This window comes from Bufo gargarizans, chromosome 11, assembly GCF_014858855.1.
Source record: "Bufo gargarizans isolate SCDJY-AF-19 chromosome 11, ASM1485885v1, whole genome shotgun sequence".
NCBI lineage: Eukaryota > Metazoa > Chordata > Amphibia > Anura > Bufonidae > Bufo > Bufo gargarizans.
In genome coordinates, this window is record NC_058090.1 from 36,744,546 (window position 1) to 36,764,067 (window position 19,522).

The 19,522-nt window shown below is 46.5% G+C and overlaps 1 protein-coding gene across 1 annotated transcript in view; it reads left to right on the forward strand.

Moving 5' to 3' along the window:
• The first annotated feature begins 747 nt into the window (after nt 1–747).
• TMEM260 (transmembrane protein 260) overlaps nt 748–19,522 on the forward strand; it is a 66,340-nt gene continuing 47,565 nt past the window's right edge. The window contains 4 exon segments of the mRNA XM_044272078.1: nt 748–857; nt 2,899–3,161; nt 11,018–11,049; nt 13,393–13,544. Coding sequence (XP_044128013.1) covers nt 3,008–3,161; nt 11,018–11,049; nt 13,393–13,544 — 338 coding nt within the window. The 5' untranslated portion in view covers nt 748–857; nt 2,899–3,007.

The following is a 19,522-nucleotide window of genomic DNA, read 5'->3' on the forward strand; positions in this document are numbered from 1 at the left end:
GCAGATCAGTAAGTTGCGGACAGCAAAACACGGCGAGGTCGTGTGAATGAGCTCTAAACAGTGCGGTCTTCCTTTGTCTAATTAGAGCCCGCTGCCAGCTGTACGGTATTCACCTGCAGCGGGGGGCCCGCCACACTCCTCTCTGTCGAACGTAGAGCAAAGATGCCTCTGCCACCATATACGGCGGCACAGGCATTCAAAGAAGTCGCAAAAAGGGGGGACATGAAACATTTTTCATACCAAAAACTGGTGTAGAAATGTTCGTAAACGACCCGCGAAGTTTCACGTGGTATTGGTTGGTATCACAGACACCCGAGGTGCGCTAGACCCATTGGTTCTGATTTCATGGGCGTCATAAAAAAAAAAGGATTTTACACCGGTCTTTGTTCTTTACACAAAAAAACTGGGGTAAAAATGTACGTAAATGACCCCCTATTGGTATTACAGAGCGATTTTGGGCTCACCCTATTTAAGTGGGGATCTAACATTCAGGTAGTAACCACTTTCTGAAGCAATATGGTAAAGTTACCTCACGCACCTCTATTTCCCAGGCCCTATACAGTGCAGCACTGTGGAGGTATGACATGCTGCATGCACACACAGACATAGAACAGCCATTTATAAAGCGAACGGGAAAAGACAAAGAAATTTTCACCTTTTCTGACTTTACTTCAGGGGAAAAAAAACACCAACAGGTGGAAGGTGTAGAGTTTCAGGCTTCGCCTCTGGCTGAGTCTGGTACTCCCGGGCCACCGTAGGAGCCGGAAGCAGCAGCAGCAGCTCCTCTACACCTGGAGCGCGAGACGCTGCTCCCAGACAACGGGTCACGTGACCGGCCCAGGAGACAGGCGGCGGCTGTAAGTGATGGTATTGCAGCTATGCTACAGAGCTGCGGGCACCAATGGGTTAACCCTGTAGAGTAGGAGACGGCGGCGAGTGCATTATAGCCCCCTTCCCAATATTATCGCCCCCTTCCCAATATTATCGCCCACCCTATGACAGGGGCTGCGCTTCCTGTGCGGCTCTGCTGCTGTTTGCATCCAGACTGTGAAGTGAAGCTGTACATCAGGGCGATTGAGACGATGCAGAACTACGACCCTCAGCATGGCCTGACAGTCAGTGGATGACAGGGCTTGCTGGGAGTTGTAATTTCACACCAGATTGCTGCTAGTTTATTATTGCAGGGATCACAGCTGCAGAACAGTGGGGGCTCTGTGCCGCCATGTCCTGCCCATAGACTTGCATGGTGAAAGCCTTGCATGCAATCTCCTCCCCGGTCAGTCTCTGCCTGGACGCAGCCACCGGCATTTACTGAAACCGACTAACGTTTCGTATCTGTTTAATTTCCCGTTTTGCGGTAATGGCTCGTCCACATTTTTAGTTTTTTACTGACGTTTGCTGTCCCCATTTTCCACGGACAGCACACATACCCATTGATTTAAATGTGTCTGTTCACATTTCAGTAGTTTTTTTTACTGATAAAAAATCGCGGAGACATGCACTACTTTGATCTGTGGTGCGGACCAAGCACGCTCATTTAAGTCTATGGGTCTGTGAAAATCACGGACACAACACTGATGGCATCCATGTTGTGTCAGCTTTTCACTGAATGAATTGCTAGCAGTCTGCAGTAAGGGTACAGAGGGGAGGTAACCAGTTGGGGGAGGGGTCTCCCTGCACAGTCTGACAATGACAGCACTGATTGGGTAGAGTGAGTCTGTGCAGGTACACCCCCCAACTGGTTCCCTCCCCTCTGTACCCTTACTGCAGACTGCTAGCAATTCATTCATAACTTCTAGCAGGAATGTTAAAGGGAACCTGTCACCTCCAAAACACACATAAATCCGACATCATTACCTTACAGTAGCCCCCAGTGTGTTCCTAATCATGTGTTTCATTCCTCCATCGGTTGCTGCATACTTTATAAAAACGCTGTTTTAATCTCCATTCGCGCTATCTTCAGAGACAGCTTGAAGTCAAGGGGGCAGAGGCCACCTCGCTTCAAGTCAAGCTAAGCCCGTCCCTTACCCGTCCTCTCTTCACTTCGAGTCACATCCTGCCGTGAAGCAAGTCTCGCGCATGCGCGGTGCACTCCTTGTTACTGGGCAATCCCAGCTCCCGCAGTCAGCCGGCTGCTAATGTCTCACTGCGCATGCACCGGCCATTTCCATCGTGCACGCGCCCGGTGATTCTGGTCGTCAGCGTGATAACTGGCTTCAGGCGCAGGAGAATGCAAGCCAGTGGTCACGCTTCGCCCCTGAAGCCAGTGATCACGCTGACGACCAGAATCGCCGGGCGCGCGCGCACGATGGAAATGTCTGTCGCATGCGCAGTGAGACAATAGCAGCCTGCTGACTGCGGGAGACGGGATCACGCAGTAACAAGGAGCGCACCGCGCATGCGCAAGACTTGCCTCGTGGCAGGATGTGACTCAAAGTGAAGAGAGGACGGGTACTGGCTCTGAAGATAGCGCGAATGGAGATTAAAACAACATTTTTATAAAGGATGGAGGAATGAAACACATGATTATGAACACACTGGGGCTACTGTAAGGTGATGATGTCGGGTTTAGGCTACTTTCACACCTGCGTTACCGTGTCCTCTTCAAACAGCTGATCGGCAGGGGTGCTGGGAGCTGGACCCCCACCGATCAGCTATCCTGAGGATAGGCCATCAGTATTGTACTCCTGGAAAACCCCTTTAAATCCTCTGGCCTTGAAACAGCTGACCGGTGAGGGTACTGAAAGTCTGACCCCAACCCATCTGATATTGCTGGCCTTTCCTATGGGTAGGCCATCGGTATCCTTGTCCTGAAGAAGGTTTTTATTTTTATTTTTTTATACTAGCATAAACTCAGCATCTAATGGTAGCTTTCCTGTAATGTTTCCTTGGCCTTAGGTGTCCTGCATAAAGCCGATGAGGTATCTCTCCATTCCTCAGACATGGGGGTAACTGGAATTGCCGGTTCTTGCTGAGTGACGGAGAAGCCTGTCCTTCACTTCTCACCATGGGGAAGAAGAGCATGAAACCTGCAAGCAGAACCTGCGCTGACCCTGGAGAAAGAGCTCGGCACCATGGCACCTGGAGCCTTGTGGTTTTCACTTGTGTTTTCGCTGTCTACATTAAGACTTTACACCCGTCTTTACCGGGAGGAGATTCAGGTACGGTGTGCAGGCCGGGAGGGTGCGGAGACTGGCAGACGGGGATGTTGGTGTACATGACAGTCTTAGGAATTCAAAAATCACAACAGCAAATGTGTGCCAGGGACTGGCCGAGCGGGAAATGCCCACTCAGCAGCTAACTGGCCGTGTTCTGACCCCAGGAAGCCTCTGAAAAGCAGCGGTAGGCCTTATGCCCACGACGGAGTGCTGTCCGCATCTTTTGCAGCCCCATTGAAGTGAATGGGTCCGCACCCGAGCCGCAAAAACTGTGGCTCGGATGCGGACCAGAACAACAGTCGTGTGCATGAGGCCTTAAAGGGTTCCTGTCAGCACATTTACCCCTTTTTAACAGTTCCCATAGCGCTGTAGCCGCAACACAGATGATTAACACGGTACCTTTTATATGCTTTTGTGGACTTGTAAAACTGCCAAAAACGAACTTTGATGCATATGTAAATGAGGGCTCGCAAGTGCCCAGGGCGGCGTCCACAGCGTTGGTGCCCAGGCAGCTCTGCCTCTTCAGCTCTTATCCCCGCCCATCTGTTTTTTTCACCCCCTCAGCGAGATCCCGCGCCTGCGCGCTGACTTCCTTGGCCGGGGCATGCGCACTGCGATGCCCAATGCTGGCACGGCATCTGAGTAGCTTATGCGCAGGCGCCGGCTAACGGATCAAACAGATAAATGTACCTCTCTTGGCTCTCTGTGTCTGCAGTGACAGCTGCTCGCTCGGCTTTCCTCCTCTTCTGCGCCGATGGACCGCCTCTTTTCTGCAGTTTTCGCGCCGTTAGCCAGCGCATGTGCATAAACTACTGCGATGCCGTGCCAGCAATGGGCATAGCAGTGCACATGCCCCGGCCAAGGAAGTCAGCGCGCAGGCGCGGGATCTCTCTGAGGGTGAGAGAAAACGGCTGGGCGGGGATAAGAGGCAGAGCTGCCTGGGCACCAACGCGGTGGACGCCGCCCCTGGGCACTTGCGAGCCCTCATTTACATATGCATCAAAGTTTGTTTTTGGCAGTTTTACAAGTCCACAAAAAGCATATAAAGGTACCGTGTTAATCATCTGTTTTGCGGCTACAGCGCTATGGGAACTGTTAAAAAGGCGTAAATGTGATGACAGGAACCCTTTAAGAGGTGCTTCTTTTTTTTAATTTTTTTTGCCTTTTTTCTGAAAAGGTTAATCCCTCTGTACAACCTCCTTTAGATAGATTAAACGGGTCTTCCAACCTCAACATTTGTGGCATATCGCTAGGATGTGCCACAAATATCAGATAGATCTGGGTTCCACCTCTTGGACCCAATTCTGTCTCCAGAACAGGGACCCCCCAAAGTGACAGAGAGTGCACAATGCATGTGCAGCACCCTTTCCAGTCACTGCTATGAGAATTCCTAAAATAGCTGAGTTTCTCAGAAGTCCCATAGGAGTGAATAGAGACGAAGCTGTGCAAGCGCGGCCACCCCTCCGGAAATAGCGGAGCCAGCGCTCGTCTGCTTTCAGACCTTGAGGTGGCCGCTTATGCGCAGGTCTTCTCCTTTCATTTTGAGGGGGGCTCATTCTGGAGATAGGAGGTGGAAAGCACCTATCTGACATTTGTGTCATAGCCCCCTAGCGATATGCCACAAATGTTGTGGTGGGGGTGGGGGGGGGGGAGGAACCCCCTTAACCCTTTCACTGCCAGGACGATGTCTACCCTTGTGACGTGAAGAATTGCAGCCTGAATTACGAACTGTAAGTAGTTACCCGGCATATTCCGACCATCCCACCCGGCACCTTTACACTCCTGAGTGTCTTTCTGCATTTTTGCATCAAAGTGTAAAATTTTGTGGAGAAAAAAAAACCATACAAAATACCGTGTCTGTGTGTGCACATCTCATATTCACAAAATAGATCCTCCATGATTCAGATGCTCCTTGATCCTTTAATTTGAAAAACGTAGACTCCCCAAAAGGGGTTATCCATACACGACTGGAAACGCGTCGCCGCTGAGGCCAGACATTGGCTGCATTGGCGCATTTGACCCTGTCTGTTTGGAAGTTAATGGACGGGGTCCGGGAAGGGCAGTGATGGTAGCTGGAAGGGAGCGTGGGAAGCAGGAAAGTATATTTGTTCCACAGGTGCACCAGGCTGGGGTTAATTTAAAAAAAAAAAAAAAACATACTTGGCAGTTAAAGGGGTTCTCTGAAAATTAGATTTTGATGCCTTATCCACAGGATAGGTTATCAATATGAGATCAGCGGGGGTCCAACTCCCGGCACCCGCACCGATCAGGCTGCTATGCTCCAGTGATTGCTGCGGCCTCCTCACAGCTTAAAGGGAGTCTGTCACCACATTTTAGCATGTTAGACCGTTAAAATAGGGTTATGTGATCCAGCCAGAACATAAAAACTGTACCTTTGTGGTAGAAAACGGACTTTTCAATTTGCCGAAAACGAAGTTATAAGATTATCTTCTGAGCCCTCTCAAGTGCCCAGGGCGGTCTCTCAATCCTCGGAGCCCCAGGCAGGCACCTCCTAAACGGCTGATAACTCCGCCCTCCGTGCGCCTCTGCCCGCCCGTTTACTCCCCTCCCCTGTCCCTTTCCACTGCGGCTGTGCGGTACAAATCGTAGCGGGCGCATGCGCAATGCGATGCCCGCTCCTGGCAGGGCATCGCAATACCTATTGCGCATGGCCGGCTAATCCTGCAGATTTCGCGCCGTTTAGCCGGCGCATGCGCAATAGGTATTGCGATGCCCTGCCAGGAGCGGGCATCGCATTGCGCATGCGCCCGCTACGATTTGTACCGCACAGCCGCAGTGGAAAGGGACAGGGGAGGGGAGTAAACGGGCGGGCAGAGGCGCACGGAGGGCGGAGTTATCAGCCGTTTAGGAGGTGCCTGCCTGGGGCTCCGAGGATTGAGAGACCGCCCTGGGCACTTGAGAGGGCTCAGAAGATAATCTTATAACTTCGTTTTCGGCAAATTGAAAAGTCCGTTTTCTACCACAAAGGTACAGTTTTTATGTTCTGGCTGGATCACATAACCCTATTTTAACGGTCTAACATGCTAAAATGTGGTGACAGACTCCCTTTAACAAGCACAGTGCCATTCATTGTATAGTGGCTGTCCTTGGTATTGCAGCTCAGCTCCATTCATTTGAATGGGACTGAGCTGTGCCTGGGCCATATGACCAACGTATGTTGAAGTCAGTGGCCTAGGAGAAGGCCTTAGTGCTCACAGAGCGCTGCTGCCTCTTTGATCAGCTTATTGGCGGGGCTGATGGGAGTTGGACCCCTGCTGATCTGAGGATGGGCCATCAATATCAAATTCCCAGATAACCCCTTTAAAGGGTTTGTCTCAGGGCATATCACTAGGGTATGCCAAAGATGTCTGACACCATTTTCTCCCCCATCAATAGTTAGAACCGAATAGCTGAGCCCTTAAGAGGGCGCTCGGCCATTTCATCTGTCAGTGCGTTCACTTGGTCGGATGTTGAATTTAATAGGCCTACCATACGGCACAGCCCAGTCCTGCTAGGGCTTTATTTTTGCAATCGATGTTGGCCATAGCATGTTGTCCTGGTTGACCAGACATTGACTGCATATCCTAATGATATACCACCAGGGTCTATCCTAACCAACCGATTTAATTGGAGGCATGTAGGAAATGGGGTTCGCCTCACAGCAGTTTCTCTCTCTAGAGAGGGCAGGCAAAAATCGTGACATCTGCACGGGCCCAAACTTAAAATAACTGCATGATTTTGCACATGAAGCTGAGGTGTCACCTTTAAAATCGCGCTACCATCGGTCGCCGTATGTTCAGCCGCACACGGACATCGCAACGTCTACCGTTGCTTGCTTGCACCCCATTCATCTTCTCAGCCCTCTCTCGTTCAAACAGGGGCACTGGACCCCCATTGTTATCATCAGTGGGGGTCTCATTGGTCAGACCCCCTCCAATTTACTAGTGGGTAGGGTATAACTGCCTGTTACCGTAATGTCCCTTTTCTGTGTATGGGTACTGGTAGAAAAAGTTTTTATATATGCAAATGAGCCTCTAAGAGCAATGGGGGCGTTGCTGTTACACCTAGAGGCTCTGCTCTCTCTGCAACGGCTTCAACCTTTGATTTGAATACGTGATCACACCTGGTCCTGTCAATCAAAGTGCAGAGGGCTCGGCAATTGGTGAGAGAGCAGTGTCTTTAGGTGTAATGGTAACGCCCCCGTTGCTCCTAGAGGCTCATTTGCATATAGTAAAACTTAATTTATCTCAGCAATGCGGACACATATGAACATGGGACCAACACAGATGCCTTCAGCTGCCAAGTGCACATGTAACAGGTCAGCCAGTGTCATAGGGACAAAACTGCTGACAGACTCCCTTTAAGGTGACGTTTGAGAACAAGTCTTGGCCTATAGTTATGAGCGAGACTTGCAGGGAGCAGCTAAAGTAACGCCATCTGAATAGCGGTGAACAATTGATTTCTGTCCTGGATATCCGATTTATTTTCCCCCTGTTCAGACACTTATAAGGTATTTCTATAAGAAGCACAAACTGTTCCTTCTCATCGATTGTAAGGACGAGGAAAAAAATAAATAAAAAAATCCATAAAATAATTTCACGCCTGTTTTATTCTATTTCATTTATTCAGAATTTGCTCTTTTTGAATTTGGGGTGGGGTGGGGGGGGGTTCTACCATACCACCGATTTGCTGGAAATCATTGCGGCTATAACAACAGCTTTCTGCTATTGAACAAATATTACCGTATGTCAATATTCGCGGCGCACAAAAGAGCAGGCCACTTTTGTGTTTTGCGGTGGTAATGATTAACATTACGCTTATTTAAATAATGCATAATTACCGTGAAGTAGAAAGACGTTACCTGGAAAGAGCCTTAGAGAAAATTGTCGCTGGCGGCGCATTGTTTACGTACATTAAGTCTAGAGTTTCTCCATCCACTTCCCAGGCTCTGGGATAATTACTGCCTACAGTAAAGGTACAACCTTTGCCGCCAGTTCACATCCAGCTTCATTTCCTTTTCAATTTCTGGTACTGGAACTGATTGCGAGCTCTTTGGGGTGACTGCCACCCCCACTTCCTTTTACCAAATCGTAATCAAATAATAATTGTAAAGGCGCTGAGAAGGGTCTGCTTTTCACCCTCGGCTCCGCTCGTAGCAATCTAATTAAATAGCAATGTCTGTTATAATTACGATTACATTATTCCGCGCTTTGGTATTGTTTACCGGCCCCCTACCCACTCCCACTACCTGCTGCTAGTAATGTTTTATAAAGAGCAGGTGCTGGCAATAAGAAAATGACTTATTAGCACGGAGACTAAAGAGACGCGCTCCCCCCCATACACAAAAAACAATATTTTAACATTAAAAGAGACCCTTAAATCAGAAAGGGATCTATTTTTTTGAATTTCTGGCTAGTTTTCTTTTTCATTTTGGCAGTACTGTACCGTTAAAAACAAAATACAGTCTTGTATCGGAGAGAGAAAATTCCTATTTTGAGAGGTAACCCATTGTCAGTTTACTGCTGACGTGAGGGAAAGATGTTAGCATAATAGTAGGTGTAGAATTAGGATAACAGTATGACTGCTTTATTGTTCTCTTGGTAGGCCTAAATAAAGGTGGCCACAGATGAGCATTGTACTTGGCAGTGTGATTCTGTCATTTAGTCACTCATCCACTTCCCTCTCTAAGCACTGTGAGTGGTCTGCTGTGCTAAAAGTCCAAACAAAGAGGACGTTAAAGGGCATCTGTCAGCAGTTTTGTCCCTATGACACTGGCTGACCTGTTACATGTGAGCTTAGCAGCTGAAGACATCTGTGTTGGTCCCATGTTCATATGTGCCCGCATTGCTGAGAAAAATGATGTTTTAATATATGCAAATGAGCCTCTAGGAGCAATGGGGGCGTTACCATTACACCTAGAGGCTCTGCTCTCTCTGCAACTGCCGCACCCTCTGCACTTTTATTGACAGGACCAGGCAGTGTAAACATCCTCGCACCTGGTCCTGTTAATCGAAGTGCAGAGGACGCAGCAGTTGCAGAGAGAGCAGAGCCTCTAGGTGTAATGGTAACGCCCCCATTGCTCCTAGAGGCTCATTTGCATATATTAAAACATCATTTTTCTCAGCAATGCGGACACATATGAACATGGGACCAACACAGATGTCTTCAGCTGCCAAGTGCACATGATGATGTAACAGGTCAGCCAGTGTCATAGGTACAAATCTGCTGACAGATGCCCTTTAAAGAGACAGGACAGGAAGTAGAATATATCCAGTAAACCATCCACCCGTTTACTGTATAAAATAAAATAAAATATATATTGAATGGTTCCATATAGGCTGTTTAATATGAGAGAAAAAAATGGATGCTAGTGTCTCTTTAAATTAAAATTTGGAAAGGTATATGTGCATTGGTTACTTAAAAGTATCACTGAGGTTTCAAAAAACTTTTAAGGTTCCTTTACACTAGCGTTTTTCTTTTCCGGGATAGAGTTCCGTCCTAGGGGCTCGATACTGGAAAAGAACTGATCAGTTTTATCCTAATGCATTCTGAATAGAGAGCATTCCGTTCAGGATGCATCAGTTCAGTCCCTCTTACGTTTTTTGGCTGGAGAACATACCGCAGCATGCTGTATTTTTCTCTCCGGCCAAAAATCCTGAACACTTGCCGGAATGCTGGATCCGGCATTAATTTCCATTGAAATTTATTAAAATTGCCCCATTGACGGATCCGTTCTTCCGGTCCGCATATGCGAAGACCTGTAAATCTGTGAAAAAAATAAATACCGGATCTGTTTTTCCGTGCTGGGAGATCCCTGGGCGCCGCTCTGTGTAGACTAATACTTAAAGTCCGGACCCATATAAGGTCTTCTTTAACACATAATACAGGAGGCAGGTGCCAGCAGCAGAATCGCATAGCCGGCACCCTGCCTCTGACAGGGAGATGCGATCAGCGGCAGTTAAACCCTCAGGTGCTGCACCTGAGGGGTTAACTGCCGCTGATTTGTTGCCAGTACCCTCCTCCTGTATTAAGGGGTAATTATCATTGGCGCAGTACGCCCTCCCCCTCAACCCCCCACCCCATTAAAATCATTGGTGGCACAGTGCGCCCACCCCTCTCAACCCCCCCAGTATTAAAATCATTGGTAGCAGTGGCCACAGGGTCCTGTCCCCTTCTCCTCATTGGTGGCAGTGGCAGCTTCTGATTTGTTCTCAGGGAAGATAAGCTGTTGCCAAAGGTGTCTGGCATTGACTTTCTTCCCTTTTCCCCATTCACATACATGCATGCTCAGCCGAGCCGATCGGGCATATGTAGGGTCAAGAGGTCTGAAGTGTGTGGCCTACCTCATTGCATAATATACATATACAATACAGTTCCTTTAGTCCGGCATTAGTAGGACCAGACTATTAGATAAGTCATCCCCCTTTAAGAAGATCGCCCAGGATAAACCGCCATGAACGCATCAGATCTTCCACGATCACTGTGTCCGTCAGATGATTCTCATAACCCCAGCCGTCCGGTGAGGTGAAATTCCTGACGTTCGACGCCAGATTATCGGCCTTTCTGGACTGTCGGATGCCGGATTAAAGGAATTCTCCTCTATAGAACCAATCCACTGCGTTTGATTTCATCGCCAGAGCAACAAAAGGCACGTTCTGTTTGTGAAATGATTTTCCGTGTCACTAAATCGAAAGTGGGAGGAATTTCTGAGAAAATTTCATGCTGCTAAATCTCCCTAGATTTATTTTTATCAAGTCAAATTAATGCAAAATCCCAGCGCAAGCCTTTGAATTTGGGAAACTTTGGAGGAGGGTCATTCCCTAATGGTAATTATTGGTTTTACATTTATTTTTTCACAGGGGAGCTGATCACAGCCGCCTATGAGCTCGGAGTAAGTATTAATTTTATTGTTTAATCAATGCTCTCATTAACAGTTTTAGGAATTAGGGAAGTTTAATTAAGCATGGAGTAAAGTAGATTAATTTATTTTCAAACCACAGTTTTACTAACTTATAAGTACAGTATGCGACAATTTACTTTAAGTTTTAAATCCAATTAAACAAAATTATAAAGCAGGGCTTTTTACTGTATGTACAGTGGCATGGCTTATTATCAACCCAAAATGTGGATAAGCTGGGGAGAACGAAATAAATCGGGTTAACAGTTTTAATAAGTTTTATTATTTTATAAACCTAATTATGGTGTCATGATCCCTTTAGGTAAGACCCAAAGTCTGTTAGACTGGCACTAATCTGGAGACCGTGTGGTCTAGGCGCGTGTATTAATCAATATAGAGTTGGTAAAGGGACGCACCCCCCACCCTTTCTGGAGGCTCGTATGGCATTGAGAGCAGAAAGAAAAATCACCAGTAAATGTTAAAGGGGTTATCTGATTTCTGAAATATCCCCCCGCCCCCCCATGTGACGGGCTTGTCACAGGTAATATACTTACCCTAATATACTCTCCTGGTCCCCGCACCGCCGCTGCTTCTCCCTGCACATGGGTGAAAACATCCGGTGTCAGTGTCGTCCCCGCCTGCCATTGGCTGCTCCCCCCCGACACCGAATGTTTTCATCCGTGTGCAGGGAAAAGCAGCAGCGGCAGTGTGGTGACCAGGAGTGTTACCTGTGAGGGGCCCGGCACATGGGGGGGGGGGGGGGGGGGATGTTTCAGAAATCGGATAACCCCTTTGAAGAAGCGCTCTCACAAAAATGTTTATTTTCTGACCTGTTAGAAAGGTACATGATGTAAACTGTAGTGAAGGTAATTTTCTTACCAGTGACAGTATTTGTGAGTTATAACCTCCCCTCCGATTCTCAGCCTTGTCATGTGACCAGCACTCTGATCTCCACCTGACACAGGACAGGAAGTCAGTTACTTCATTATTCATTCCTATGAGACTGACCTTGAGGCTCCCATAGGAATACATAGAGAAACTGGCTCCCTGTCCACACATAAGATGCTGTATTTTTTGGAAAGTCACAGTTCGGGTCACATGACACAGCTGAGGATCAGAAGGGAGGGGATAATTCGCAAATACAGTCACTGGTAAGAAGATCACCTTCACTACAGTTTACATCATGAACCTTTCTAACACTACTTTCACACTAGCGGTAATATTTTCCGGTATTGAGATCCGTCATGGGGTCTCAATAACGGAAAAAAAAACGCTTTCGTTTTGTCCCCATTCATTGTCAATGGGGACGAAACATAACTGAACCGAATGGAGCGCTCCAAAATGCATTCCGTTCCGTTCACTAACAGCGGCCATTTGGGTTGACCTCAGCTGTCTACCCTGATACAACAAGAAAGTAAGCATCTTATTGCCCTGTCTGAACAGTAACAGAGGCCTGGTTAAAAAAAAAAACTTTCTTATGAGACCCCATAGAAAAACATACAGTGGGACCCCACAGTTGCATGAATATGAGAAGCTTCTCGTTATCTTGGGATAATGCACACAGTGATGTCACAATGGTAGCATAACGTAAACCATCAATGATGTCACAGTGATGTCACAATGCAGCAGGCTCACAGTGATGTCACACTAGTATGATAATATGTGTGGTGATGAGCAGAAATGATTCAGTGATGTCACAGGACAGAAATGGTTAAAAAAGTAATGCGCACTTCTATTGTGCCGATACGTCACAAACTGGACAGATGTCTGAGTGGAGATGGGCCCCTTTAGTTATTGGGGCCACATAGTAGCTGCTATTCTGGTAGTTATGCCCATGGTGCATGCTACATTGTTTGGTCAGGTAATGTCATATAGTGCCCACATAGTGCCATATTTTGCTCACATGGAGCGAAACATTGCCATGCCATGCTCGCAGCCATACCTAGAGAGTGCCATGCATTCCCGATATAGAGACACTGTGCCATATTGTACCCAGTGCCTACAGTGCACCCTACTTTGCCTAGATGGCGGATTATATTGCCCAGTTAGCGCCAACAGTCGCCCATCACAAATAACCACTTACCCCCCATTTACACGGACTGCCCTCTGTTGGTAGCTGCCGGTAAAGTATGTAATGCCAGATTGTCATCATGAGTTTTACATTAGATCAGAACTTGTCACGATGAGGTAGGAGGCACTTGGGAGGCATGAGGTACAATTGACTTGTTAGCATCCGACTTGTTCACATGCAGACCCTTCACCAACAACATGGGAGAAGTAGGAGAGTTCTTCCAAATTTCTCTATGCTAAGTAATTTTCCCCATTTACGTTTGTCAGGTCGCTCATCCTCCTGGATATCCGTTGTTCACTTTGCTGGCCAAACTGGTGATGGTTCTTGTGCCGATCGGCTCCATTGCGTATCGAGTCAACCTTCTCTGCAGCTTTTGTGGAGCAGTCGCTGCCTCTCTGCTGTTTAGTACGACTGTCAGGTACTTCTTCCTGTTTTATACATTGGACGCCTTAAATGTAGAATTTGTAATGCACCAAATATAGATTTTTAGATACAATTTTGAGAAAGTTAAGATAGGATCCCAAAGACCACCTAGGACCGTAAAAGGGGTACTGAGATTTTAGTATTGGACACCTATCTTTAGTATAGGCCAGTGATGGCTAACCTGCGGCACTCCAGCTGTGGTGAAACTACGACTCCCTGCATGCTACATTGATTTCTATGTAGTTCTGAGAACAGCCAAGGTAGTGTACATCTTGGGAGTTGTAGTTTTACCACGGCTGGAGTGCCGGAGGTTAGCCATCACAGATATAGGCTTTCAATATTGGATGAGTTGAGGCTTGACTCCCAGCATCCCCTCTGATTAATTGGCTGTTTGAAGAGGCTGCGGCGCTTGTAGCTCCCTTATTGTTTCCCTGGTACAGCGCCACACATTTTGTAGTGGCTGTGCGTGGTACTGCAGCTTTGTCACGTTCATTTGAAGTTACGTGTAGTACAACGCACTGCCACTACAGAATGTACGGCGCTGGACCTGGTAAGAAAGACAGCTGATTGGGTAAAGGGTGCAAGGAGTTGGCCCCCACCGATCTGGTAGTAATGCTGAAATCCAAGGATAGGTCATCGATAACCCGATAACCAGAGGCTACTGGGATATACAATTTTAATAGCCCATTCTTAGGCTAGACCAGTGATGGCTAACCTCCGACACACCAGCTGTGGTGAAACTACGACTCCCAGCATGCTCCATTCATCTCTATGGAGTTATGAGAACAGCATAGTTTTACCACAGCTGGAGTGCCGGAGGTTATCCCTCAAAGGCCTAAGCCATCGATATGACGTCAGTGAGAATAATATTCCTTGCAGTTTAAATCTAGTAGATGGCAACCATGTTTTTCTAAGCTTCTACGACCCCTTTAAAGGGAATATGTCACCGGTGACCTCCCGCCTAGACGCATAGCTGTGGTTCACCTGAGTAAAACTCAGTTTTTCTTTAATTGATCTGAGGTCCCGTTCCTGGGTTGTGATACTTTTCCTTCATATGCAAATGAGGCTTTTGGTGCAATGAGGGTGTCACCATTGCTCTTATTGCACCCAAGCCCTACTCCTTTCTGTGGCCAGCCTCTCCCTGGCTTCTTTGTGACTGCCTGGCCCTGCCAATCAAAGCAGCGGGGCAGGATCTAGTCACAGAAAGGAGCAGAGCTTGGGTGCAACAAGGACAATGGGGACGCCCTTATTGCACCAAAGGCCGAATTAGCATATTAAGGAAAAGGATCATAACTCTAACCCTAAGTTCACACCTGAGCGGTAAAACGCTCAACACGTGAAAACCAATGCTTCCCTATGGCCCTGGTTCACACTTGAGCGTTTTACAGCGCGTTTGAACGCGCTGTAAAACGCCCGACGCATAAATAAGTTCTTGAGCTTTTTTTGGGGCGTTTGTCGCGCGTTTTGGCTCATAGACTCATTGGACAACACTGCAGTCAATCACACAAACGCGCGTTTACTATTGTAAAAAACACGCATAAAAAACGCGTGTCTCAGAAACGCTCAGGTGTGAACCCAGGGTTAAACGGAGCCTCTGATTAAGGGAGCATTCACACGAACGTGTTTTTCTTCCGTGTCCGTTCCGTGTCCGTTCCGCAATTTTGACGGACAATGCACGGACCCATTCATTTCTATGGGTCCGTGAAAATTGCGGTATGCCTTTTATTCTCATCCGTGTGCTGTCCGTTCCGTGTGTCCGTTCCGTGTGTGTTAGAACATGTCCTATACTTGGCCGCAAATCGCGGTCCGTGGCCCCATAGAAAGTCATTGGGTCCGTGAAAAACGGATAGCACACGGAATGCATCCGTGTGTCATCCGTTTTTAATGGACCCTTGGACTGAAAACATTCTAGGAAACCCCATTTCATTACCCATCAGTTTTTTTTGCGGACTGTGAATAACGGATGACACACGGAAGCACCACGTCCGTATTATACGGACTTGCGGAACGGAAAAGGAAAAAGAAGATCAGCGTTTTAATCAGGGGGACCACACTATTTGTGCGGGGCGTCACTGGTGACAGATTATTGTGCGTTTTAATGTGAAAATAAAATTTAAAAAAAATCCAAAAATTGTTGTGATGATAAAAATTTGCAGAAATCCGTCAGCAAGCTGCTAAAAAAAATCTGTGCCCATTTTATTTTTCCTTGTGTGTGAACAAACAGAGCGCTTTGAAGGCGGCAGATACATTAGTTTATCGCCACATTAGCCAGTCTTACTAATTGGGTTGATAGCTTTGATGGTGCGTTTAGTTCAGTGCCAGGACAGCCTTGCGAGCCGCCACAACTGCCAGTTTTGCTGTCTCTGTGATGTGCACGTCTACTGACCCATGAATAGTAGATCTTTCTGAACTTTTGTTTTAAACTTCGTCTGAACTTGACCACCCACTACAAGTATGTCTTCAGTTGAGAGATTCCTACGCCGTGCCAAAACCTCGGCGTACTTTGGGGCACAAAGTCTACGTGTTATTTCTTAGGGAGAAGAAAATTCAGAAGCCACTTCAAAAAGATCACCGCTCTGCTCTACCTTTTTTTTCTTTTCTTCTCTGTCTTGGAGGAGATGCGAGGACCCTGACCATAGAATTAAAGGGAACCTGTCACCATGAAAATGCTGAATGTTATAGAACAGTAGGAGCTGAGCAGATTGATGTTTAGTTTTATAGGAAAAGATTCAGTAAAAGTTGTAATTTATTCATTTAAAGCTCTGCTCATTCCGGGCTTAGGAGTCCAGTGGGTGGTCCTACTCGCTGATTAAAGGGCATCTGTCAGCAGTTTTGTACCTATGACACTGGTTGACCTGTTACATGTGCGCTCGGCAGCTGAAGGCATCTGTGTTGGTCCCATGTTCATATGTGCTGAAAAAAATGATGTTTTACTATATGCAAATGAGCCTCTAGGAGCAACGGGGGCGTTACCATTACACCTAGAGGCTGGTGGACCTCTATTAATATATAATGATATCATGTATAATATTTTAAAAAGAAACAGATTTCATGTATTTATTTATTTTTTTTGCTGGATGTCTGACAATTTTCAGTATAAAAATTCCAGTAAAATGTGTATGTATATATGTATGTATGTGTGTGTATATATATATATATATATATATATATATATATATATATATATATTTTCTTTTATGGAGGGTTTTATCTTTAGACCCGAGGCTCTACGGTCCACCTCAAGGACTGAACTGTTGCATTAGAAAGATAATCTCTGTATTAAATGTACTAGAGAGTGGGCGAAGAGACCCCACCAAAGTACTGGAGGAAGAGGGGGTTTAGTGCAGGGATTATTTAAAGTGGAAATGCCTTAAACGGATAAAACCACATCTCGGCTAATGCATGTTATGATCCACGACGGAATGGCCTCACGTTGTCCATTTTTTCCATTTTCCGGCCAGTACCTTTTATGCTTTTATATCTGTCGACGACAGCAAGTTTGGTATCCACTTCCCAAAAAAACAAAATAAATAAAAAAAAGATTTGTTCAAAGCATCTGTTTACCAGGATTTACTCTTTGTATGATTTACCAAAAATACCATTTAGGTCGGTGGCATGCATTACAGATGCAAAGGGAAAAAGCCAGAAAGTGGATTTAGCAGGTTTTTCAGATCTATAAGGACTCTGCAGCTTTGAAGTTTTCTAATACGGTGTAAAAAATTAATAAAAAATCACGGCCATGCTGTATATGGGCTTCTCTGCTGCTGAATGCCTTGTCTGTTATATTATTACATGTGGAAGATTCCTGTCTGTGTAGTTGGATGGGTATGACGGTGAGACAGGTAGATGGATAGATATAATAGAGAAGATACATGGATCAATAGATAGGAATATGAGAGATTGATGAGTATCAGAGAAGACAGACCGATCTATATAAAAAGAGAGATGGATATGAGAAAGATAGATAGATATGAGATAGATAAAAATGAGATTTATTGTAGATTGCAGGGCCCTCTCTCCTTCTGTACCAGTCTGTACCTCGTCTTGTTCATGCTTAGTGCAATTGTCTGTATTATGTATGTGCGCCGCTTTAATAATAATAATAATAATATGTGATCGATAGATAGATAGACTGACTACCAGAAAATGGACAAAAATAACACCTGGAAAACTAAAAGGGGTTATGTAGCCAGTAACACAAGGATCATCTGTTTGAAGAGGAGGTGGCGCTCATGCACGCGCTACTAAGGCTCCATTCACACGTCCGTGGTGTGTTGCGGACCCGCAACACACCTGCCCGGCACCCCTATAGAAATGCCTATTCTTGTCCGCAGCTGCTGACAAGAATAGGACATGTTCTATCTTTTGCCGAAGATCGGGGCCGCGCTTCCGCAAATGCGGATGCGGACAGCACACTGTGTGCTGTCCGCATCCATTCCGTCCCTATAGAAAATGAATGGGTCCGCACCTGTTCTGCAAAATTGCGGAACCATTTGCGGACGTGTGAATGGAGCCTTACTCTTCAAGATTACACTGCGCTTTGTTTCGGAAGTCTTGGCGGCGCAGTGTAATTACAGGTGCTTGTTCCTTTCACTTGAATAGGACAAGCACTTGTAATTACACTGCAAGCGAGACGACGCACAGTGTAATCTTGAAGTAGCTTGCACAAGCGCCGCCTCCTCTTCTAACAGCTGATCAGCGGGGGGGTGCCGAGAGTCAGACCCAAACCGATCGGATATCGATGACCTATTCTGAGGATCAATATGTACTGGCAGCACAACCCCTTTGAATGCGATTGAGCTGAGATCGACAAAGTGGTGCTTGGTCAATGATCGCACAACCAAGGTGGTGCCCCCTTCATTTTAGGTTCTGCAGCAGGGTATAAGTTGAGGCAGGGTCCCATCATTACTGGCGACATCTCCCATTACTGCGATACAGGCTGTTGGATGTGCTCCTCTGATATGTCATTCCATAGTTCAGCCAAGGTGGTTGTTGGCTGCTATGCATGGGAGATCCGTCTCCCCTTCCAGTCCCAGATATTCTCGATGGGGGAGAGATCTGGAGATTGATTGGCCTGGGGAGCTGTTGGATACCCTGAAGAACACGTTGTGTAGTGCAGGCCGCGTGTGCAAGGGAGTTCTCTTGTTAGAACACCACGTCTCCTAAATAAGTAAATAATGTTAGTAGGACTGGTTCCAGGATGTCCTGGACATCCCGAAGGCTGGTCAATGTTCCTTCCTCCAATACCAGATGAAAACAGCCATGATAACTTTTGGGGCTCTACTCCATGACACCTGGTGTTGGTCCTGTGTTTCTCCTGCACTGTGCTTGATGACAGTAGGTGCTCTCCAGCCCTCCTGAAATATGTGATGAGGCCATGGATGGTAAACTGTAGTCTTCAGTGATTAAAGCAGGTTCTGCCGTAGGTAGTCATCATGGCCATGTACTTTGAAACAGATTTTTGCATTGAAATACTTTAAGCACTTCTGTAGACCGTAATGTACCTACATCTAGAACTGTCATAGGAAGACCAGGTAGTCTACCTTGTTTACCCAGTTGTGTGGGTGTAAGCAGCAAAAAATGGAGAACCCCTTTAAATGTTAAAATGGTTGTCTGGACACTACGGTTTTTTTTTTTTGTTTGTTTTTAATAAACACTCTGAATGCTGTAAAATAGTAAAAGAAGTAATGCTTACCTTACTAATCCCCCGCTGTCCCCATTCTGTTACTTCCATGCCCCCCCCAGTCCTCATCTAGACATGTGACCACTGCAGCCAATCACTAGCAACTGTGGTGACATGCTACAGCCAGTGATTGGTTAAAGTGTCACATGTCCACGTCTAGAGGGACGAGAAAGTACAGAGACGGATGGGGGACTCAGGAAGGTGAGTATTACTTTATTTTATTTTATTATTATTATTTTGCATCATTCTGAGCACTTTAAGTGGTGGGACAATCCTTTTAAGTCTTTGCA